This window comes from Eptesicus fuscus, chromosome 15, assembly GCF_027574615.1.
Source record: "Eptesicus fuscus isolate TK198812 chromosome 15, DD_ASM_mEF_20220401, whole genome shotgun sequence".
Classification (NCBI taxonomy): Eukaryota; Metazoa; Chordata; class Mammalia; order Chiroptera; family Vespertilionidae; genus Eptesicus; species Eptesicus fuscus.
Window position 1 is genome coordinate 69,990,541 of NC_072487.1, and position 24,263 is coordinate 70,014,803.

Consider the following 24,263-nt stretch of genomic DNA (forward strand, 5'->3'; position numbering starts at 1 on the left):
ATCTGTAAAATGGGGATAACCCCCTCCTCCCAGGCTTGCAGAGAAGAGAAGCGGAACGAGCATGGCAGAGCCGGCCACAGAGGCAGAGGTGGTCAGGGAGCAGCCCTCACCACTGTATGGTGTCTGTGGCTCCAGGATGGGAGGCAGGGGATGGCTAGAAAGGAGGAGAAGCTGGACCAGCAGGCCAACGACCAACCCTCCCAGCCCCAGTCACCCTGGGAAGCCTCAAAACCAGGAACACACAGAAAGGGTCAAAAGCAAGAACTAACACAGGCCTTTTATTTGCTCCAGAACTTGGCTGCTGTGTGGTCTGAGGGGGTCATGCTTCCCCAGAGCCCCTCAAGGGACCTCCTTCCTCGAGGGCGCTGGATTTCTGGGCGAGGGCAGACGGCATCGCCCGCTCCTCCAGGCCTCATCAGTCCAGAAGGCCCAGCTGCCTGCCACCGGTGCCTGGGGCCAGCACATCCCCTGAACCTGGAAAATGATGCCCACCTTCTCTGCAAGGTGGCTTTTCACAAGGCGTTGGTTAAAATATTGCACTTGTAAACTAGGAAAACTGATGAGGCAACGGTTTCCTATTACAGGAAGACGTGTCAAGCATCCTACTACTGTTTAAATAAATAAAACTCAAGGCGGGGGCTCTGCGCGAGCCCCAGTGGCCCCTGGAGAGCCCTGGAGCCCGGGCCATGCCCCTGCCCCACCAGCCAGTTCTTTAAGGAACTTGGTCAACGTGAGGTCTCCGCAGCAGGGAGCAGCAGCTCCGGATCTGGTTCAGCCAGGGCCCCTGACCTGCCGGGGCCCTGGAGCCCCCTCGTACCGCGGCAGTGGGGACCCAGTGGGGCCGGTCCTTCTCTCCTCCAGTGGCCTGGGCCTCTCTTGGTCCCAGCCTCTCATCCAAATGTCCATCTGTCCGTCCGGAGACGTGGCCTCTGGGGGCTTGGTTGCCCCCTCCGTCGCAGGGGAGAGGGAGGCGTAGGAGGAAGCCCAGCCCTCCTAGTGTGAATGCTGAGCTCTACCCTGGCGGCCCCTAAAGTGGGGGACTCATCTTCTTTTGGTTAACGAGGTCCAGGTAGAGGTCAGAGCGGAGGAAGCGTGGGTACGAGTCCTTTTCCATGAGCCCGAAGATGCGCTTCTGCGCCAGATCGAAGCAGCCCCGCGTGACGCTCTGCAGGTTGTCCTTGGTGTGCTCCCGTGTGTACGAGTCCAGGTTTACCTTCGGGGGCACAGGTGGCATGGTCAGGGCCGCCGGCAGGGGGCTGACCCTGGGGTGGGGGGGTGGGACCTGGGCGGGACCTATCTGGCCTCTCACCTCAAAGCCCCTCTGCTCCACATCACAAGGTCCAGAGTGGAGGCCCTGGGCCGGCAGTTCAAGTCTTAGCTCAAGTCTTAGCTCGTCCCTTACTGAAGGGCCTGAAAACCACCTCCAGGGTCAGGCTGCCCGGGTTTAAATCCCAGTAGCGCCACACCTAGGTGTGTGGCTTTGAGCAAATCACTTAAGTGCTCTGAGCCTCAGTTGTCTTATCTACCGCTTAGGAATAATAGTACCTTCTTCCAAGAGTTGTGCAAATTAAGCTAGACCACCCGTGTTAAACACATAGGGGTTGAATCAACAGACCCCGCCCCCCCCCTCGCCCTCGTGGCTGCGCACACAGTAAGCACTCAATAGACGTCAGCTGCTATGATTAGGCTCTCCAAGACGGTCCCTCATTTTAAAAATGAAGATCATATTAAAATCTACTTCACAGGTTACAGACGTGAGCCCATTCATAAAGGGCTTAGCATCGCAAGAGGCCATTTTTGGTATCAACTGAATTCAGTTCTTCCCGAGGTCCCAGCTGGCTTCCTCTCCACCCCAGGACACACGGTGCCTGAGAATCACCCTGCCCTCTCCCCTTCCTGACCTCCTCCTGGAGGCATCCAGCTCCCCCCAATCACTAAGAGGCCATGGGGCACGGGGACAGGGCTGAGGGCCCGGACGGAGTCCTTACCTCCTTGCACGCCTGGATTGCGATGTACTCGGCAAAGATCTTCTTGGCCTTGGCTGCCATCTTGGACTGTGACTTGACCTTCTTAAAGTCCTCGCATGCCAGCCAGAATTCCAGGTTCTCCTCACTAAACTCGGTGCGCAGAAAGGCCTGGAACACTGCTAACCCGTCTGTGAGGACAAGTCCGGACCCTGGGTGAGAGGCAGAACCAGCCTCTCCTGCCCTCAGCACCCCCAGATTATCCTCCTAGGAACATTAGGGTGTAAATGCCTCTGTGAGCCCTGGCCAGGTGTCTCCCCATCTGTGCCTCAGTTTTCCCATCTGCAAAATGGGGATCACCAGCCCTGTGAGGCTCAGAGGGGGTCCTGCCCATGAGAGGAGGACCGCCACATTTGGCCCAGTGTGAGCCCTCACAGTACATGGAAATGTTTCTTGTTATTCTGGGAAAATGGGTCTGAGCACACAGGTCCCAACGGCCTCCAGCAGGCAGTGCCAGCTCCCATGGACAGGGAGGGGCTGGCGGAGCCGGCTCAAGGCCAGGCCAAGGGCCTCAGCCCGGGCTCAGCCTCTCCCAACAACAGGGACCCCTCACGGGGCCCAGCAAAGAGGGAAAGGCTACCTCTGCAGGATCAGGCTCCCGCTCTGGTCTCGGAGAGGAAGAAGAGAGAGGGAGGGAGAGAACACAGGGAGGGGGAACAGGCCACTGGCCCCCACTTACATTTATGAAGCAGCAGCTTCTCCAAGGACTCGCCCCACTTGAGGGCTTCCTCCGAGGTGGGCCTGAGGGCAGAGGGAAGGGGCACCATGAGGCTCCGAAAAGGGGGGCAGCTGGGTCTGGGCAGCCTCTGTTCGCCGCCCTTGGCCCAGGCAGTGACTGATCCTGACTGGGGAGTCCAGGAGGGGTCCACCCCCTTTCTTGGGGTCAGCTTCACTTCCATCCCCCCCTGCCCGCCGCCCCTGCCTGGCTGTCCTTCCCAGGGCAGCTATCCCCTGAGGGCTGCTGCTTGTAGGCACCAGGCTCCCTCTATCTGAGCCTCCATCCCACCCAGAGCTGGATTCAATACCCCTTGCCCTTTAACCCCACCACCGGCCCTGCTCCCCCTCTCCCCCGTCCCCCCTCCGGGGAATCAGTGAGTGCCTGAGGGGTCCCAAGGTGCCAGGGGGGACCTACTTGAATGACTTCATCACTTTGTCTGCCTTGCCTGTTGGCTGGGCCCCGGGGGACTCGTTCCGCCGCCTGAAGATGCCCAGCTTGTTCTTCATGTCCTTGGCTCTGGGGGCAGAAGCAGAGAAGGGGGGTCGGTCAGCCAGGCACTCTCAGACCCTGTAAGCTCAGGGTCGGGAGGCCGCGGGCCGGGGCAAGGGCCACCTACTCCTTCATCGTGTGCCGCCTCTGCAGGTTCCCGTTGCGCGTGAGGTACATGCCCCGGAGCATCTCCGTAGGGCCCCCCACCTTGGGGCCCGGGAAGGTCTGCAGGGAGCACTCGGGGCTCCTGCTCCCCAAGCTCTGTCCTGAGCGGCAGGCAGGCCAGGCAGCGATGGGGCGGGATGTGGAAGAGCGTGCCTGCGCTTGCTGGGATCCCAGCCCGACTGCTGGACTCCCAGGCATAGGCTGGGCTGGGACTCAAACAGGAGGAGCCAGGAAATGGGAGGGACCAGGACGGAGAGGAGGAAAAAAAAAGCCCTCCTGGCCAACCCGGAGAGGGAGCCCGTGAAAGGGGCTGTGTCTGCAAGGGGCGGCCTCTGGGGCCCGCCCAGGCAGGAAGCCAGGCCCAGTTATTTGTGAGTGGCCTCCCCCGTTACCACGGCAGCTGGGGGAAGGAGAGAACGAGTCAGCAAATTGCCGGGAGGGAAGAGGGGCGGAGGGAGAGCCTGTGCACACCAGGGTGGCAGGACTGCCTATTTTTAGCCAAGAACTATTTTTAGCTTTGCCACTCCCCCCCATGGCTGCAGATTTTAGCCCTGGGCGAAGCTGCTAGCAGCAAAGGGTTAAATGTCTCAGGCTCCTATTGGCCTGCCCTCCCCCCCCCCTTTTCTCTAGACCCCCTACCCCTGAGCACCCCCCAGAGAACAGCTCCCAACCTCAGCCGCTGGCTTTGGATACCCCCATCCACGAACATGCAGGATGCGCCAAATGTCTTAGTACAATTTTAAGCTTAAATAGCTTCAGAAGTACAAGTCCTATAAACTTTCAAAAACATCTTTTGAACGTGCAATTATTTAGTCTTTGAAACATTTTGAGTAAGTTTTTTTTGTTTTAATTTCTTATCTCCATCTTTCTGATTAAAGATGAGAAATGTTGACTGAAAGCAAACATTTAGAAGGTATGATCTAAATCACAGAGCTAAAGACGTGCAGAAGAAATGTAAAAAACTCAACTTTCAAATGTGCTTTATAAGTCTGTAGCATTTATACTTCTGAAGTTATTCAAACTAGGACCTACTGGACACCCTTGTACTTGAGGGGAGTGGTACCCGGTGGAGCTTACGGGTGAGAATTTGAAGCCAGACAGCCCAGGGTTCGAATCCCAGCTCCAGCAGTAACCAGCTGTGCGCCTTTTGTCAAGTTACCCAACCTCTCTGAATGTCAAATTTTCTCATCAGCTAAACGGGGATGACAAAGGCACCTAACATCTGCTGGGGTTGTTTCAAGGCCAGGATAAGATGCACAGAAGGCTTTAACACAGTGCTAGGGGCAAAACTGCCCACATGTCTACCGGAGGGTCTGGGGCAGCTGCCCAGGGATGGGGACCTTGCTCTAGAAGGTTCCAAGCCAATGCGATAAGGCCAAGGAGTCCAGGGATTGGCAGCCCTCTGGGTGAGGACTGGGCCCACAGAGAGCCCTGGGGTGGCCGGGAGGGAGAGAGCACAGCTCCCTGAGCCTGGTGCTGAGAGCCCCTGCTCCGGGCCCACTGTGCAGGTGGGTACACAGAGGGGTGGGGGGAGAGGGGTGCTTGTCTGAGGCCCAACCTTCAGGGGCTCCTTGCTGGCTCAGAGCCCACAGGGAACAGTAGAGAGAAGCCTGCAGCTGCGGCAGGAAACTGGAGAGGGCAGGGGAGCTGGGGGAAGAGAGTTTCTACCGAAGTGGATGGAGTCAGCTAGGGTCGAGGCTAGGGAAGAAGGCTGCAGGAGGCATCTGGGAAAGATCCCTGTTCTCCCCGCCCAAGCCCAATTTGTGCATAACGGTGGGCACTACAGGACCTGGAGAGGAGGAGGTCCCCTCCAGGTGCCACCATGTGTCCCTTAACTTCCCGCCCTGCCATTCTCTGCAGTCTCCAGGGTCTCGGCCCTGGGGGAACAGGAGACCCAAGGAGATTCTCCACACACCCTGCTAACTGACACTTCTAACACCCCCCCAGACGAAAGAGTAAGGGAGCCTGAGCATGGCCAGAAAGGCTTGGGGAATATGGGATTCGCTCTCTGGGCCAGCAGCGCCCCCTCCTGGCAATGTCTGAGACTGCTACTATTCAAGAGCCAAGAGGAGAAAGGGGAACCTTACCAACTGTCTGTTCAGCCCTTTCTCAGAGGCAGCCAAGGACCTGTTGAGGTCTCTCAGCCACTATTTCTTTCAAAGGCTGGAGCGGGGCAATGGCAACCTGGCTGGCTTCCTCCGCTTGGTTCCCGGTGGCTTCCAGGCGCTGAATCAGCACCTTGCCTGACACTACATAGATGCTGAGGGCAGTGCCAGAAGCTCAGAACCCTGGTGACCCTGCCCTGGGGCCACTGCTAAGTCCCAAGGTTCTGCTGTTCCCTGTGTCTGCCTGGGGCAGGACTGGGTGCAGCCCCTTCTCCCCACCTGTACCCCTGGAGGAGGAAGAGGGGTGCAAGGGTGAGGGCCACGGATCTTTCCAACGTACAGGTTTTTGCTCTTTCTCTTCCGGGCGCCTTCGTCATTGTCCCCAACCGTGTCGGGCCCACTCATCTGTGGAGAAAAGACAGGTATGGTGTGATCCAGAGGCTGCTGCCTGAGCAGAGAGAGACTCGGGAATCGAACAGCTCCTGCAAAATCGCTTCCTCTAGTCCCCACCCCTCACAGAACAGGCGAGGGAGGGAGACCCCACTACTAGAAACAGCCTGTCCAATGGAATGCAGCTGGCTTGGCCGAGCCTCTCCCCAAGGGTCTCCTCCTAGTGCACGTAGGACCTGGCTTGCTGAGAAGAGGGCAGAGACATCACGGCAGGCAGTAGGGCTGGCTGGAGAGCAGCACTTCAGCAGGGGTTCTGCTGTGTGACTGGGCCAATTGCTGTCCTTCTCTGAGCCTCTGCCACAACCTTTTGCAGCAAGGATTCAGAATCTGGGATAAGGGGCCACACACAAATGGATATGCTAGATAAGAAATATAAATTTGGAAGGCATTGGGGGAACCAGGTGGAGGCCCTTCTCTAGTGGAATGGCTCCCTGAATGTCCGGACCCATAGCTTTTTATTTACTAGAATACACATTGGCCCTTTAGCAAAGCAAACAGACATCAATGGTAAGGTTTGGTAAACAATAAAAGATTATCAGGTTAGGGCCGTGGTCAGCAAACTTCGGCTCGCGAGCCACATGCAGCTCTTTGGCCCCTTGAGTGTGGCTCTTCCACAAAATACCACGGCCTGGGCGAGTCTATTTTGAAGAAGTGGCGTTAGAAGAAGTTTACGTTTAAAAAATTTGGCTCTTAAAAGAAATTTCAATCATTGTACTGTTGATATTTGGCTCTGTTGACTAATGAGTTTGCCAACCACTGGGTTAAGGGATTGCCTTCAGCCATTCAGCCAGCAGCAGGTAATATAATGCTGATTCTCAGCCCTTGCTGAATATCAAAGTCCATCAGCCTTCTGACGGACCTCTCGTATTTATATGTTAACTACTTTTTGGTCGTTGCCTCCAGCAAGCCTCTATTCCTTAATTTCAAAATTGAAATCCTAATGACTAACTCAGGATTCTGCAGTTTGAAAGATACCTGGGACTGCTCAGTAGTGTGTGAAGTGAATTATTACACCTCTCTTGCCTTAAAACTCTCCATGGCTCCCTAGTACCCTCGGGGAAACATCCAAACTCCATAACATGATGTGCAGGGTCTATCGTCTCAGGATCCGGGCAGAAAGCTCATTTTAACATCCATTACCACTCCTCCAGTGATCTCCCCAGCCTGACTCCTGCTCCAGCAACCTCCTTGACCTGCCCCCCAACCAAACAGAAGGTCTTCACTTGTCTCGTCCCTTACTGTGGGCCTTCGCACATGCTATTCCTTCCATGGGGGATGCCTTCTCCTCCTACGACCCAGCCTCTGGAAAGACCTAGACCTCTGGAAAGATGCTTAAATGCCTCCTCACCTGGGAGGCCCTCCCTGACCCCCAGATCAAGGTTGTGTCTCCTTTACTCCCTTTGAGGTCCCCACTACACCCAAAATGGCTTGTTCCAAATCTGTCTTCTCCACTGGACTGTGAGTTCCCATGAGCGAGGCCGCTGTCTGACTGCACCTGTCTGGGTAATCTTCACCGGACCTAGGGCACAGTATCCAATAAATATGTGTAGAATGAATGAATGAATGAATGAATGAATGAATGGAGAGGGAGGGAAAGAGGACTAGGAAAGATGCATCTTGAGGTGCCTGCTGCTTGATTCAAGGCCTGCAACTTTATCTCCCAGGCTCCACTTCAGCCCACAGATTCCACCCATTCCACCCCCATCTCCTTGCCTTTGCCAGTGCTATGCCCTCTTCCTGGAATGCCCTCTCCTCTTCTCCCAGTCTTCACCTCCCCCTAGTCCAGTGGTAGGCAAACTCATTAGTCAACAGAGCCAAATATCAACAGTACAATGACTGAAATTTCTTTTGAGAGCCAAATTTTTTAAACTTCAACTATATAGGTAGGTGCATTGTTATTAACTTAATGAAGGTACTCCTAAGCTGGCCTTTGCTAAAAACTCAAGGGGCCAAAGAACCGCATGTGGCTCGCGAGCCGCGGTTTGCCGACCACTGCCCTAGTCCATCACTCCTGCAGACCACTCCAGACTCATACCATCTCTACCGGGGCCTCCCTCTGTCTCCCTGCCTATGCTTGCCTGTCCTTCTCAGGGGAAACCAGAGCCCCAGCTGTGCCACCCAGAGCAGGAGCCCAGGAAGTGCTCCGAGACAGCAGAGGAAATAGCGCTCAGAGAGGATGGGCATGGACTCTATGTCCCAAGATAAGATAGAAGGCCTCCAGGCGTGGCTCTCAGCTCTGATTCCTCATGAGCCCCACCCTGGGTCTCAGTTTCCTCACTTGTAAAATAAAGATGGGCTACGCCTTAAAATACTGTGTTAATTCTGGAAAGAAAAATAATCCAGAGATATCCAGCAGGAGGAGCTACTAGCCTCAGTAAAGCATGCACCCATGGATGGATGGATGGATGGATGGATGGAAGGATGGATGGATGGACGGACCTACGGATGGATAGATGAAGGACAGGTGAAGTATGGCATCATTTATAGAGCTTGTACTATAGGCCAGACCTTGGGATGGGCATTATTCAGAATCTATCTCATTCATCTTCAGAGTAAGTCCATACAGTAAACAGAGGCTCAGAGAAGGTAAGCCACTTGGCCAAGGATACCCAGCACTTAACTGGCAGCAGGAATCTAGGTCTATCTGAATCCAAACCGTGTGTTTCTCCGCCAGAGGATGCTGCTACGCAAAGGCGAGGACAGAGCACGTTTTGAATGTTTTCGGTGAAAGACTCAGGGGAAATGCCGCCTCCTTCCTGAGAACGCTGCCCCACCAAGGCTGTAAACACGAGTGTGTACGTGCACACACAGGCACACGCCCGTCTGTGACGAGGGATTCCAGAGCTGGGTTTGCAGCCAGACCTGGCTATAGATCTTCTTCCCACTGACTTTGGAGCAGTTCCCCAGCCTCTCCGCTTCAGCTTCTTTAGTTCTAGCATAGGCCTGAGGCCGACCACACCCCCCCCTGCCGGAAGATTCCCTAGGAAAAAGTCTGGGCCCGCACGGCCCAACCTTGGCACACAGTGTGTCCTCACTACCCAGAGGCTGCTTGTGCTCATTGCCCAGTGGGTGCTACTCCTGTCACCCACTGAATATACAAGCTGTGGCCACGCCGGCCTGGCTAGGCAGGGCCTGAAGCCCCCACCCGTGGGAAAGGGCCCAGGCGCTGTGCTTCCTCCCATTCTAACCTCAGCTTCCGCACTTTATCAGCACCACACAATGGGCCTGGGGACCACTCCCACCCGCCCGCCAGCCCCAGCCTCTGCACTGCTGGGAAATGGGCTCTTCCTTCCACTGCTGGGAGGGGGTCATCTTCGGGAGAGGGGTCATCTTCGGCAGGGACCAGCCAAGCCAATCCCCCTGATAGAGGGGCCGGGCAGCTCTGGCCCTGGGAGTCGGCCCCCAAAGTAGCCAGGAAAACCTGGGCACCAAGGGGTGGGGGGCAGAAAGCGAAGAAACTAAGATGAAAAGTTAGGATTCTCGTTTGCAGCCAGAGTAGTTCCCAAGGTTCCTGTCTACGGGAACGGCAGCCAGGCCTGCCCAGGGCCCAGCACAGAGGGCCTCTCCTTCCCATCGGCTCCCCACCATCTCTAGGCTACGTGACCCTCCCTGATGAATGGCTAACGGAGGTGGGCTGAGCCCAGAACCATCTCCCTTCACTCCAGGCAGGAATCCCTGGGGCCTGCCCAGCCCCACCCGGCCATCTCCAGGGACTGAGAGCTCACTGCCTCTTGGAATAATAACCATACTTTTTATTGTAATTAGAACTCTAATCATAGCAGTAAAGATGCTAAACTGCCTGGATTTGAATTCCAGCTCCGTCGTTTATCAGCTAACAGGCCTCAGACGAGCTACGTCCCTTTTCTGGGCCTTGGTTTCCTTACCTGTAAGAGGAGGAGGATAATTAGACCCACCTCTTATTATGAGGATTAATGTTAGCCCGGATGAAGTGCAATGCACAGAGGCTGTCCGTGTATGTCCTCAGTAACTATCAGCCATTGTGGTTACTGCTGTGACTTGTTGAGCGCTCACTATGTGCCAGGCACTGAGCGAAAGTGCTATTCAAATGCGAGGAGCGAGCACATTTGGAATGTTTTCAGTGAAAGACTCGGGGGGGGGGGGGGGGGAATGCCGCCTCCTTCCTGAGAACGCTGCCCATCAAGGTTGCAAAGACGTGTGTGTATGTGTGCACACACAGGCTGTTCCTAACGTCACCTAATTTAATCTTTGCAACAATTCTAAGAACTATTTGCTTATTGCTCCCAGTTTGCAGGTGGGAAAACTGAGGCCCAGAGCAGTTCCGTTACCTGCATGGGCTCCCAGAGCTGGTAAGTAGCAGAGAGTTTTGGGCCCAGTTCCAGAGCCCACCCAGGCCTGAGGGCGCTCCTGTGAGCAGGGCCTCCCCGGGTTTCCCAGCCTGGCAGGCCCCAGGGAACCCTGTGGAAACACTGGATCTAAGCTCTACACTTATTTGTTTAGACACCGGAAATCATTTCTCTTAGGCTTTTCTTAAATAGGAGCCTGGAAGGTGTTATCACCTCTCGGAGCTGGAAGGCATCCTAGGAGCCCTCTTGTCTAACCGGCAACCTAAGACCTAGTGCGGCAGGGCGAGCCCCCTCCGCTGATGGCCTCTGCACGTGCCAGTGCCCTGCAGGAGGAGGGACAAGGAAGCATGGCCAGGGAGGGGCCCTGCCTGTCTCCTCGCTGTCAAAGAGTGACCTGTGACTCTGGCCTGGGCCAGGCCAGACCGTGGTGCAGTTCAATGGCAGCATCCTGCGCCCAGACACAGATAGCTCGGGGCTTCCCTGGCTCCCGGGAAAAGGGCAGGCACAGGCCTGTGGATCTGTCCAGCCTGGCCTCCAGGGAGCAGCCGGCAGAGCCAGGGCTGGCAGCAGAGGGCACTGTGAGACAGCTCAGCTCAGCACAAGGAGGCAGGCCCAGGCAGGACTCATGGGCTAACTGTGTGGGGTCTCCTCTCTGGACCTCAGCGGGCCCATCAGTAAGGTGACCATAGCAGGCAGACCACGTCCGGGTCTGTCTGATTCGGACACTCGCGCTCACAGTAGAAATCAGTGCACAAGAGGGCAGAATGACAGGTGGGGGGAGGGTCAACGTAGGGACGGTCACCCTGCGACAGGCAACTTTGTGCTCTAGGCAGCCTCCGCTTAGCCACACATCAGCACACTGACCAGCCTGAGGCCGAGCCAGCTCTGTCTGGTGCTCCTAGGTCTCATGTCACCCCAGGGTCAGTGCCATGGGCACTGAGCACCTACAAACGGCAACCTTCTTGAATCCCTGGACAACTCCAAGCAGACTCAAGTCTTCCCAGTTTATAAGAGAACACTGAAGCCCAGAGAAAGACGTCACGTGGCCAAGGTCTCAGGACCAGGCAGGAGGAGGCAGAGCTGAGACTTGAACAGGGTCTCTCTGATTCCTTAGCCTGAAGACTTCACCCCTCTCCTCCCCGGAAAGCCAGGTCTGAGCCAGGGAGATGGAAGTCCTGGGAAAGCGCTGCCTCCCCAGCCCCCTGCCCCTGCCCCTCCCCAGCATGAGGTGCGCAGGGTCTGGGGTAGAGCCAGAGGGGACGGGACCAGGCTGAGGCCACTGTCCAGCTGCACTCGCTGTGTGGTCTGGGACAAAACATTTCTCCCTTGGCCTCAGGCTCCCCACAGCAAGATGAGTACAGCTGGGCCCTCCTTGAAGCCGTGCTGTGAAAGCTAGGAAAGGGAGCTGGAGGCACTTGGTGCATGTTGGGGTAACCGCTACTCCTCTTGCGGCTTATCTTCCTCCTCCTCCTTGTCAACACGATTCCCATTTATGGAGCACCCACCAGGTGCTGAGTGGCAGCCCTGCCCTTAACACTTTACCTGAGTCGGGCTATTTAATCTTCTCAGCATCCCTACAAAGGAGGTGTTATTACCATACCCATTTCACTGATGAGGAAACTGAGGCTCAGAGGGACAAGGACTTGCCCAATGCCCACTGCCAGTGAGGGATATAGAGAGACCAGGGTGCTTGTCCAGCCTAGACCTTACTTCTCCTTGACAAGGGTAGGTTTCTTACTAAATCCGGCTGGCTGGAGGGAACAGGATATGAATGATGATGAAGGACTCAGGGCCCGGCAAGCAGAAGCCACACAGAAGGGTAGCTACCACGGGCTGGGGCGGCCTCCGAGGCCCTGCCAGCTCAGTCCCTCAAGCCCAAGAAAGGAAGCAGCAGGCCAAGAGAAGGTGGGGGAGGAGAGGAGGCCAGCGGGAACCCTGGGCACCCAAAGGAGGAAGCTGAGAGAACTGGCCCAGGCCTGCTGGACTCCCAGGCGGAAGTATCTATCCCAAAATAGGAGTTGAGGTCAGCTAATTTGGGGAACTGGAAGTGTATGCATGAATGTGTGTGAATTTATCAATATTATGTGTATTTCCATCGGAGCAAGAGAACTTGGATGGGTCTGGAGGGGGAATCAGGATTGAGAGGCTCAAGGCAGATGGTGGACCTCGGACGTCCTCCAGAGAAGAGTGTCCAGGCCTCGCTGAGTCAGCCCGAGGCCTCACCTCAGCAGCACAGAGGTCTGGACTCTCTCCTGTAGCAGCTGCATCAAGAAATGGCCTAAGACCGTGACACTCAAACGACCAGGAACATCACAATCCCTGGGGGGGCTTGTTTATAATTCAGGGTTGAGCACACACCACCCCCCCCGCCCCCCCGTGGAAATTCTGATTCTAGAAGTCTGGGTTGGGGACTTAGAAACTTGCATATGCATAGCCTCCTCCTGGTGAATTGGAAGCACTTCAAAGTTTGAGAACCACATGTGTTGACAGATGAGGAAACTGAGATCCAGTCCCAATTTGGGATTTCGTTCCCATCCTGGACCCAAAGTTTAAGGTCCTTTTCTTGAGGGCCCAGCCTGCTTTGCCAGCCCGACCACCTTTCCTCCCAGGTGCCACGCACCTGCCATCCCTGCAGTTCAGGATCCCCTGCTCCAGCCAGACTGGCTCCTGTGGACGTTTTCGTCCAGGCCACGTCCTCTTCCACAGAGTGCCTGCCTCAGCCCCTCTGCTTACTCCAAACCTGCTCAAGTCTCAAGGCTCAGCTGAGGGAAGCTGAGACGGGAGAGAGCGAGAAGACTTCTGAAGCCTTCCCTGATGGCCCCGGGCCCTGGGGTCTCTCCTCCCTGGACTCCCAGGCCTCTGAGGGTCAGCTGTCCTCTGCGGACACTGACCCCCCCCCACCCGCCTAGCCTCACAACAGTCGTCACAACGACACCTTGCACTGCGCTGGCTGTTAGCACCCCAACAGCATCCGCTTAGCGTCTGCGCTAATGTCCTCAGGCCCCAGACGCTTCCGGCTTATCCTCAACCACCCTGGGACGTGAGTGCCATTCATCTCTGCTCCTCAGAGGACACTGAGGCCCAGAGGAGCTGAGTGACTCACCCGAGGCTCCACAGTAAGAGACAGAACCCAGACTCAAGCTGGCTAATGGGCGTCAAGGACATGGCGCAGTCATTCACGGGGTGGCCACCTTCCTGGCCCACACAGATAGCTCACGCCTCCCAGGCTGAGGTCAGCCGCACACATTGCTGGGGCCCAGCTGGGCCAGAGAACAGAGCCTGGCACACAGCAGGAAATCAGTACACACGTGTTCCTCTACTTATACACTGAGTGGCCAGATTATTATGATCTCTGAACGCATAATAATCTGGCCACTCAGTATGTGTGTGTGTATGTATATATATATTATAGAGGCCCGGTGCATGGGTGGGGTCTGGCCAGCCTGGCCAGGGGGAGGGGACATGGGCGGTTGGCCGGCCTGCCTGCTGGTTGAACTCCTGGTCGAGGGGACAATTTGCCTATTAGCCTTTTATTATATAGGATATACACTGAGTGGCCAGATTATTATGCGTTCAGAGACCATAATAATCTGGCCACTCAGTGTAAATATTTGCAGGAGGCAAAGAGCCCAGTGGTGGAGAGCTCCAGCCCTGGAGGCAGATGCTAACTCTGGTTCTGATATTTAAAAGCCTGGTGCAAGGGAGACAACCTCAGTGCCTCAGTTTCCTCCTCTGGGGGGAACAATAATCGTATCCACTTCATAGGGCTATTGTGAGAATTAATGAGGTAATGTGAATTACGTAAAATATGTGCTGTCATTGTTTTCGGCCGATGGATTTCTAATCTGGCTGGGCCCGGGCCACGTCTAAACTGTAACTGTTTCTCTAGCTACTATCTTGGGCCTTCAAGATCCAAATACACAATGTCCTGGGCTAGGCTGTGTCTGCTCTACTTTCTGTGGGGGTCCCCAGTACAACGGAGCTGTAAGAACACAATTATCTGGAGTCATAAAGTCATGGGTTTAAGTCCAGGTTCTGCCTTCTGGTCTCTTGGGTCTCAGTTTTGTTCTCTGTCAAATGGGTATAAGGCTCATTGGAAGAACTCATTGGAAGACTTAGCAGGGAGGTCCTGGTGGGGGTGGGATACAGTGACTGCTCCTTCCCTGCAGCTCCTGGACCCCACCCCACCATCTCATGTACCCACGCCCCCTCCACCCTCGGCCTTCTTACCTTCCTGTGTCCCGTGAAAAAGAGGGAAAGGTGGTGCATGGAGCCCCCGTTGCGGCCCAGTTCCTTCTTGAGGGTGCGGGGCGAAGGTATGGCCCAGGAAGAGGTAGTGCCCTCCCCGTCGGAGCAGTTCAAGGTGGTGTCGGAGGAGAAGCAGGGCCCGCGGGGCTCCTGCAGCAGGCTGCCCTCACTGTGCGTCCGGCGCCGCAGCGAGTTCTGCACCCGCAGCGAGAGGCCGCCCTCGGCACCCTGGCCCGTCTCTATCATGCTGCTGCGCTTGGCCTCGCTGCGCTCCCCGTAGTTGTCATCGCTGGTGTCCTCATCCTCATCTTCCTCCCCCTCGTCCCCCTCCTCAGCCTCTTCTGCGTCCTCCTCATCCCCGGAGCTGCCCCCCTCCGCCCCTGCCTTCTGGGTGTAGGCACTATCCAGCCGGACCTCAGGAATCACAAAGGCCGGCCTGGAGGCCACAGGCGGGCCCCCGGTGGCTGCCGGAGGGCCCCCAGAGCCCGTGGTCTCAGCGAGGGCCTCAGCTGGTAGCGGGGCCTGGCTGGGGGGTAGGTCCTGACATGGCGGAAGGTCCTGAGCAGGAGGGTCCTGGATGGCAGGGAGGTCTTGGCTGAGTAGAGGGTCTTGGCTGGGAGAGGGTTCTTGCTCAGCAGGAAGGTCTTGGCAGGGAGGGAGGGCTTGGGCGGCAGGGGGTTCCTGGCATGGTGGGGAGTCCTTGGTTGGTGAGGGTTCCTGGCGTGGTGGGGGTTCCTGGCATGGTGGGGGTTCCTTGCAGAAAGCTGAGTCTTTGCTCGAGAGGGATTCTTGGCCAGGAGATGGTTCCTGGCCAGAAGAGGAGTCCTTATTGAGTGGAAGGTCTTGTCCCGGAAGAGGCTCCTGGCCAGGAGAGGGGTCCTTGCTGGGTGGGGGGTCGTCGGCACCTGGCCCCTTCCCTTCCTCCAAGGGCATCTCCCTTTTCTCATCCACCTCCGACTCAAACATCTGGGAAACAAAGAGAAAACAACCACGGTTCAGAAGAGGAGGGTACACGGTGACCAGGTACTGCGCACACAGAGGCTGAAACAAAATCAGGCAGTGGCCTGAGCCCCACCCCACCGTCTGGAAGCCAAAGCACCAGATGGAAACCTAAAAGCCCCTTTGGTCCCAGCCTTAACTCCTCGCTCAAAACTACCGCCCCATCAAAAACATGAGGGGAGGAGAGGTAACACCATGATCTGGCTCCTATTGTGTGCCAGGGGCTATGCCCGATTAAACCCCTTATGCAGTCTTCCCAGTGGCCCTCTCAGGCCAGTCCCGCTGTGGGCAAGTCACCTCTATGAGTAACGGGGAAGCCAGGCTCTCTCTGCGTTCATGGACTAGAACCAAACCAAGCCCCGAGCCACAGCAGTCACTAAGGGGGAGGATCCTGGACCCGGCCAAAGGGAACCTTCTACCTGAACCAAAGTCTTTTTTAAAAAGCCTAATGAATTGTTCAAATAAGAACTTGCTCTCAACAAAATGAAAAGGCAACCCACTGTATAGGAGAACATATTCGTTAATGATACACCTGATAAGGGGTTAATTTCCAAGATATATAAAGAACTTCTACAACTCAACACCAGGGAGACAAATAATCCAATTAAATCCTGGGCAGAGGAACTGAATAGACACTTCTTCAAAGAGGACATACAGATGGCCGATTGACATGGAGAAAATGTTCAACATGACTAATCATCAAAGAGATGCAAATTAAAACTACAATGAGATCTCACTCGCACCTGCCAGCATGGCTACCATCAATAAATCAATAAACAAGTGCTGGTGGGAATGCAGACTGGTGCAGCCACTGTGGAAAGCAGTATGGAGCTTCCTCGAAAAGTTAAATATGGAACTCCATTTGACCCAGCGATCCCACTTCTGGGAATATGTCCTAAGAATCCCAAAACACCCATCCGAAAGAACATATGCACCCCTATGGTCATAGCAGTGTTATCTACAATAGCTAAGATCAGGAAACAGCCCAAGTGCCCATCAGTAGATGAACGGATAAAAGAGCTGTGGTACAGTTACACAATGGAATACTATGTAGTAGTAAAAAAAAAAAAAAGGGTCTCTTACCCTTTGAGACAGCATGGATGGACCTGGAAATTATTATGCTCGTGAAAAAAAGCCAGTCAGAAAAAGACAAATATTACATGATATCACTTATAGGTGGAATCTACTGGACAAAATAAACTGAAGAACAAAATAGGGCCAGAGACATGGATGCATAAAACAGACTGACAGATCTCGGAGGGGAAAAGGGTGGGAGGCTGGATGAGATTAACGAAATAATTTATGTGCATCTATGCATAGTCCATGGTCACGGACAATCATGTGGTGAAGGCCTGCGGTGGGGCAGGGTCTAGGTGGAGGGGGGCCAAGGAAGGGTTGGGAGACATCTGTAATTCTGTCAACAATAATTTTTTTAAAAAAAATAACTTACTCTCAATGTTTAAGTATCTTTTTTAAGTAGCCATTTAATACTAAAGGGAATGAAACAAGAACTTCAAAATACTGCCGACACGTGGACTAACCAGATGTCACGGACACATGGAACCTCGCTGAGGGAGCACCCGAGGACTTGGAAACTGTGCTTGGAGGAACCCCGGGAGCTCCCCACACAGAAGAGAAAGCATTTGCTGCCTTGCACACGACCCCGAGAACCCTCGGAGTTTTTGCTGGGTTCCTGTAGATTTCCTTTGCCAAGGGGAAAAGAGTGCCCTGGAGGAAGTCTGAACGCAGCTGTCTCGCATGCAGACTGGGGCGCAGAGGTGGGGAGTGTCCCCGGTGCCGCAGTCACGGGGAAGCAGGTCTCAGGCCTGAGGCTCATCAGAGTCCAGGAGTTGGAATGCTGCTGCTAGGACTATGTAGAGCCCAGTTTTTGTCCATGAAGAGGCCATAACCAACTAGTACTAATGAAAACAAAAGGCGGCACCACACCTACACAGAAACTGTACAGACACACGAGAATGTGTGCATACACACACACACACACACACACACACACACACACACACACACGCTAAGAATTTCAGGGGTACATACCCCTACAACACAGTTCAGAGTTCTTGCGACAGAGACCCTTAATGTCCATTTGACAGATGAGAAAGCTGAGCCAAGGAGCAGGGAGTGACTTACTGCACAGCCACCCAGAGCCTAAAAGGCTGCACCAGAGCTGAGGAAACCCCTTCGCCCTCAGGAGTCTGTGACGGTGAAGCCCCAGCCAGACCTCGCATCTGGGAGCAAGTGGCCAGCCACACGCGGCACACATGTGTCAGGGGTCACACGGGGTCTCTTCACGAGCACCAGAGGGGGATGTGAAAGCACAGTGTGGGTAAGAACCACTGCCTGGGAGCATGAAAGTGAAAGTGTCCAACCCCCGCAGAGGTGGTGGCTGCAAAGGGGGAGGGGAGGCCTCAGAGGACTGGAGGAGGATCTGGAGGGTCTGGTCCCCAGGCAAAGCCCAAGACGGGTGCCCACGCACCCCATGGACTCTTTGCCCTGGAAATCCTGCCCGAATCTGGGAGATGACACTCAGGCCTCGCAGCCTCAGACCCTGAAACATCAGCAACCCCAAATCCCCGCTGCACAGAGAGGGAAGCTGAGGCCCAGAGAGCGGCAGGGGCCAACCTAGACTCACACTGCGGGGTCAGGTAGAGTCAGTCACTAAATCCTCAGGGCCTCAAGGTCCCCACCTATTCAATGGGACATCCAACACGCCCAAGTAACAGCCAGGAGAACATACTACAGAAAGTTAAAGCTCTCAATGGGATTATGGTGCGGGTAGGCATGGTGACTAAAAATAGATCGAGAGGGAAATGCTGAGATCACAGACCTCAAACAGCATCATGCCTTTCCCAGGAGCCCCTGGGAGCAAACCCAGACACCCCGAATCAAAGTGGGTGGCTGTGATGCCAGGTCCCCCAATGCAGAAATCTCACCTGGAAACTAAGGGCTGCTCCCAGGCGGACAGAGAAAGCCTCAGCTGAACGGACAGCGACCTGGGGACTTGCCCAAAGGTACCAATCAGGGCCAGGCAGGGGGTTAGAGCCTCAGGCCTCCAGCTCCTTCTCCCCAAGCCTACTTCAGATCTCAGTCCCCAGAGCAGCCCGGATCCCCGCCCATCGCCCCACCCACGAGGGAGCGGTCTCCACCAAGAAAAACAAATGCCCAAAGCCAGCTCCCTGACGATCCACACGGGCTCAGCTCACCCCCACCTGGGAGGACCAATGGAAGGAAGCAGCAACCGGTGCCCTTGGGCCAGGCACCAAGTGGCCCTGAGAAAGGAGCAGCCTCATTTGCATTCCCCCTTTCCTGGAGGGTGGGGGTGGGGTGGGCGTGAGGCCCCTGCCTGTCCCAGGGGTGCCTGCAGCCTGCCTGAGCCTGCCCACCCCTCAGGAAAGTGCAGCTACAGACCCAAAACCAGAAATGCAAGTCAGCCTGCCTCTGCCAATCTTCCAATCTTGCCCTAAACCGAGGCCAAACCAAACAAAGCCCGGAGGACAAGTGCCTCGGTCCCCAGGGGTGCCCTGCCCGGGGCGGCTGAGAAACCACCGAGGACTGAAGGGCTCTCAGAGTGCCCAGCAATTTGGTGCTCAGATGCCAGAGTCAGACTTTGGTTTTGATCCCTGTGGGGTCACTTTCCCGCTGTGCCACTCTGGCCAAGCCCCCCAGCCTCCGGGAGACACAGAGCCGTGATATCACACCGGACTCACAAGAGTGGTCCCACAGGCCTGGCCCAGGAGAAGCATCTGATGAAATGGTGGCTGTTATCGGTCTAAGGATGGGGAACTGAGCTCAGAAAATGACCTAAGAAATCGGAGACTGATTCAGTTATGTCTCCTGGCAGAGGGTCTCTCCCTGCTTCCTTAGACCCTTCTACACAAGTTGTGGGGACCCTCAGGGCTCTAGAAGGGGGAGCAGGCTGAGCATTACCCAACTTGGGCCCATCCCCCACAGGCAGATACTTGCAAACAGGGACCAGAGCTCATTGGTTCTGTCCTGTGCTCCTGATGGGCCACCAGGCAGGTTTGGTCAGGCCAGTGTTCTTTGGAGAGCTGGGATGGGGGGTGCCTTGGGAGAAGGGGGCCTCTGGAGCAAATACAGGAAACCTCAGAAATCTGGGGGGAGAATTAGGAAAGGAGAGGAGAACATGTCACAGAATCGATAGATGCCAGCCATGGGACTGTCCTGTGAGCAAAGAAATGACACATGCAGAGGCGTCCTACATGAAAACTGCTCTGGGCAGGTGAGCAGGGCAGGGGGCTGGGGGGACTGGGACAACGTGCATGCATTCATTCATTCTCCGGGCACAGGGTGAGGCCCTGGGGCACAGCAGAGGACAAGTGGGACACAATCCTTGCCTCAGTTACCTGAACAGAAAAAAACAAAAGGTTGGACAATCGGTCTCGTCGAGCGTGGTGAGTGCTCTGATGGAGGACGTGCAGGCAGCGGGGACACCCGGCTAGGCAGCTGTTGCAACTGATCGGGGTGACAACAATCCGGCCAGAGAGACCAGTCTGCTGGCCCAGGGCCTTGAGTCCCGAGTCCTCAGGGCAGCTGCCCCTCTCCTGCGGGGAGTCTCTCACCCCCACCCATCACTTCCTTGGCTTGGCTGGACCAGGGCTAATTCTGTCCATGTCTCGCCTGCTAGCAGCACACAGGAAATGAACCAGGCCCTCTAAATGGAGCTGCTGTTGAGGATCTAATCAAATCCTCTCCCCAATCCAATCCCGGGCTCAGAACGGGCTGAGGAAGGCTGGCAGGTGTGACACCAGAGCTCTTGCTCACACCAGCTCTGGCGTCTAGCCCCCGGTCCCCACCAGCTAATGCAGCTGGGGATGGCCGTGAGCTGCTGGGACGGCCTTGCTCCATGTCACACAGCTACTAAATGTGGAGCCAGGTCTGCTGACCTCAGAGTCAACCTGCAGCTCTCACTGAGATGACTCATCACATCCACTACGCATTCCAGCTCCACATGTGCCCTCAAAAGCCACTTCCTGAATGAGGTGGGGGAGGGGAGGGCACGAGGAGGTGTGAGCTGGGGTTTGCCTCCATCTCGGGGTGGCCCTTACACAGCTAGGATTTTACAGAAGGAGCACTGGACATAAAGCCAGGAGGCCTGGGCTGGAGCCCTCGCTCTATTATTTGCCAGCTGTGTGGACCCAGGCTATCACTTCTGGGTTTTTTCTACCATAAAATGGGGTGGGATGCCTCTTGCTCCCTGTCCCATAGAGCTAAGGGGATCAAGTCTGAGAAAGGACAGGAAAGTGCTCTGTGAACTCGAAAGGCCTCGGAGAAAGGGAGCAGCTATTAGGATTCTGGCCCAGCATTTGACCTCCAGGTTGACTTGGGATGGGTTACTCCTTCGAGTTTGGCACGCTCTGGGCCTGGCTCCTGGGTTCCTGGCTCAACGCTGGCTTCCAGGAACCTCAGTTGCTCGGCTGACACTGAGCTCCCCAACCCAGCCTCAGTCTGGCTCCTCCGGCCTGGCTTCCTGACGCCTAAAGGTGGAGGCCAGTTCCCTCTGGATACTGATCCCGACTTCACACTGGCTGGGTGAACTCGGGCGTAACCACTCTGACCCTCAGTTTCCTTAGCCATAGCCGGGTCCTGCTGCTCTCTCGGGCACCCACCCACCCCTCAGGCTATCATCACCATTTGGCCACTGACAATGCCCAGTCCACTGGGCCAGCCCAGACCCGCCTCCTAAGCGCAGTCCCATCAGTAAGTGTCCACCAAGCACTCATGGGACAGCGCTGCTCCCAAACACTGTTCTAGGCTCTGTGGACGCAAAAGGGGACGAGAAAGACATGGCCTCTCCCCTGGTGGAGCTCAGAGGCTAGAGAGGAGGGACTGACATTAACCAAGTCATCGCCCACAGAAACCAAAACAGTGAATACAAACCGTGATCCATCGCGCAAAGGAAAGCTATAAGGTGCTGTGAGAGAGAAGAAAAGGGCAGTGCGGAAGGCCACCCCGTGGGCCGACACTGAGCCTGAAATCTGCTCATTGGGCAGGGAGGGGCTCCCTTGGGGGGAGGAAACAGCAGATGCAAAGGCCCTGAGCCAGGAAGGCTAGCACCCGGAGAGCAGGCACGGAGATGGAAACCTTCCGGTGGACATCCCGTCAGTGCCCCCGATTCAATGTGTCCCACCCTGAATGCATGGTCTTCCTGGGTCCATTCCTCCTCTTGGCCTCTGTATCAATGATGCCAACACCCGTTGCCCAAACCAGGGACCTGGGTATCATTCTCCCTCCCTTTTCCTTCGCTACCGCCCCTTTGGCCAATCACCAAGTCCTCCCTGATTGTCCCTCATAAAATCTTAAGAATCATTCCACTGGGGGAGGTTATGCGTGTGTAGGAACATTCTGTACTTCCCTCTCAATTCCTAAAATTTCTCTAAAAAATATAGATTATTAATTTTTTAAAAAAAGTAATCTTTCCACTCTCTCCATCTCCACTGCCACCACTGCCCTCCAGACCACTGTGTTCTTCCATCGGGATTGATGTCAACCTCCCAGCAGCAGGCCAGACCCCGCTGGTCATTCTCTGAGTCATGCCCGGGAGACGTCTAAGTGCAAATCTGACCCTATCACTCCTCTGCTTGACACCTCATGTGGCTCACCAATGCCCTCCAGATAAAGTCCAGATTCTGTAGCCCTGGGAGACTGTTCTCCCTCTACCCTCACTACTGCAATCTTAAGTGTCTGGTGAATGAATGAATGAATGAATGAGAAATCCAATGAACTTCATGGGTCCATCTAGACCCGTGGTGGGCAAACTGCGGCTCGCGAGCCACATGCGGCTCTTTGGCCCCTTGAGTGTGGCTCTTCCACAAAATACCACGGCCTGGGTGAGTCTATTTTGAAGAAGTGGTGTTAGAAGAAGTTTAAGTTTAAAAAATTTGGCTCTCAAAAGAAATTTCAATCGTTGTACTGTTGATATTTGGCTCTGTTGACTAATGAGTTTGCCGACCACTGATCTAAACTCTTCCTACTCAGAATGTGGCCAAGAACCAGGAATAGCAGCACCAGGAACTCATGTGAAAACAGAATCTTAGGCCTCAGTCCACATCTCCTGGAATTTTACTGAGATCCCGGCTGATTAATTTGCATATTGAAATTTGAAAGGCACTGATCCAGACTATTGGTTCTCAACAGAGGAACACTGCAGAATCACCTGTGGCACGTTTAAAAATATCTCTGTCTGGGCCCACTTCCAGTCCTACTGGATTCCCTACAAGTAGGGGCCTGGGTACCTCCACTTTTTTCTGACTCCCCGGGGAATTCTGGGGAACAGCCTCAGCTAACAGATGAGGTGGTGACATGCCCAAGGAATCAGGACAGAGTCCAGACCAGAATCTAGGTTGGGACCAGTTCCAACACATACCGCTCCCTCTGTGACGGGAAGCAGTGACAAGAGGCATGACCTCAGAGCACCTGTGCCAGGATGGGGAGCTGGCAAGCCGGCTTGAGTCAGCTACCCATACACGTTCCCTAGAAACAGAGGCCCGACTGCAGGAGGAGCGAGAGGAAGGAGGAATTGAATTGCAGATGGAAAATTCTCTGTTCCTTAAAGGATCCCACAGTAACTTACAGGTCTCTCAGGGGTTCAGGGGGGCAGTGAGCGTACCCATTCTATGGAAAGCAATACTGAGGCTAAGAGGAGACGTAGCTCATTCAGTTCAGAAACTCTCAAGACAAAGCCATCCTGAGGCATGAGAACAGAGGAGCCTCCTCTAAGAAACCTTCCCTACTCTTGGCACTGCCACCAGGCTAAGCAGAAGGACATACCCCCAGGCCTGGCCTTTGGAGTCTGCTGGGATGCCTCCCCACCCTCCTGGATGCCCAGCCTCTCACTGGGCAGGAGGAGGCCTTCCCAGGGTCTGAGTTCCCAGTACTAAGCTCTGTCACCACCTTGCCACGTTTCTTCTCGTCTGGGGACTCAGATACCACTGTTTCCATTGCAGGGGGGAAGCTGCACTCACAGTCTCCGCCGCTCCTCCTCCCCTCGCCCCAGAGACTCCTTTCATACCTGCAGCTCTCTTCTCATCTGACAGGCATGGCGTTGAGAGCCGGCATTTCCCAGCCTCTTCCTCTCCCTGTGGTGACTGATGCCTCCCTCTGTCAGAAGGAGAGCGCTAGCTAGGGCCTTTGGGTCCCTCCTGCCCCACCCACCCCGGGGCCCTCTGCTCAGGAACCAGTTTACCTGTGGGCTCTACCACCACTCCCCTTCCCACCTGGCACCCTCTTTCTCTGCCTGAGAGACATTTCCCCGAATGTCTCTATTTCCTCAAGCCCATTTCCTGCCCATCCCTTGGAGCCCAGCTAAATGCTGCCCTGGGGTGGCCTGGCTAGAGGGCTCTCTCCTCTCCTGCTAACAATGCCTGGCCTGCCCTCCTCTCGTGGCCTGAGGAGGCCCTGCTTTGGCTCATCAGGACTGAGCATCTGGCTTACTCACCCTCACCTCCGCCCCCATTGCCAGAGTTACTCAGCAAATACCTCCGGAGCCCCGGCCATGGGCAAGGGCCTGTGCAGGACAAGGAGCCAAAGAGGAGCAAGACCCGTTCTCTCTCCTGAAGGCATTAGCCCTCAGAGGGAGAGAACCAGGTGAGGGGCCAAGGCAATCTCCCACCCACCCACTACCACCCCAGGGGACTATGAAAGCGGAAAGGGCTGGGAGAGGTGACAGCACGGAACATTCGAGGAAGGGCAGGTGGGTCCATGGAGC

General features: G+C 55.4%; 1 protein-coding gene across 2 annotated transcripts; it reads right to left on the reverse strand.

Annotated features, from left to right (window-relative positions):
• Positions 1-265: 265 nt before the first annotated feature.
• On the reverse strand, positions 266-23,623 carry LOC129147017 (regulator of G-protein signaling 3-like). 2 transcript variants are annotated; one of them, XM_028130752.2, is made up of 7 exons: positions 23,568-23,623; positions 14,507-15,490; positions 5,842-5,906; positions 3,157-3,258; positions 2,704-2,765; positions 1,989-2,155; positions 266-1,213 (listed from the first exon to the last, which is right to left on the reverse strand). In XM_028130752.2, the coding sequence occupies exons 1-7, from the start codon at positions 23,583-23,585 to the stop codon at positions 1,028-1,030; spliced, it is 1,584 nt and encodes a 527-aa protein (XP_027986553.2). In that variant the 5' UTR covers positions 23,586-23,623; the 3' UTR covers positions 266-1,027. The 2 variants fall into 2 exon arrangements, with proteins under 2 accessions (XP_027986553.2, XP_027986555.2); XM_028130754.2 differs by lacking the exon at positions 23,568-23,623 and adding an exon at positions 18,472-18,525.
• Between the last annotated feature and the right edge of the window lie 640 nt (positions 23,624-24,263).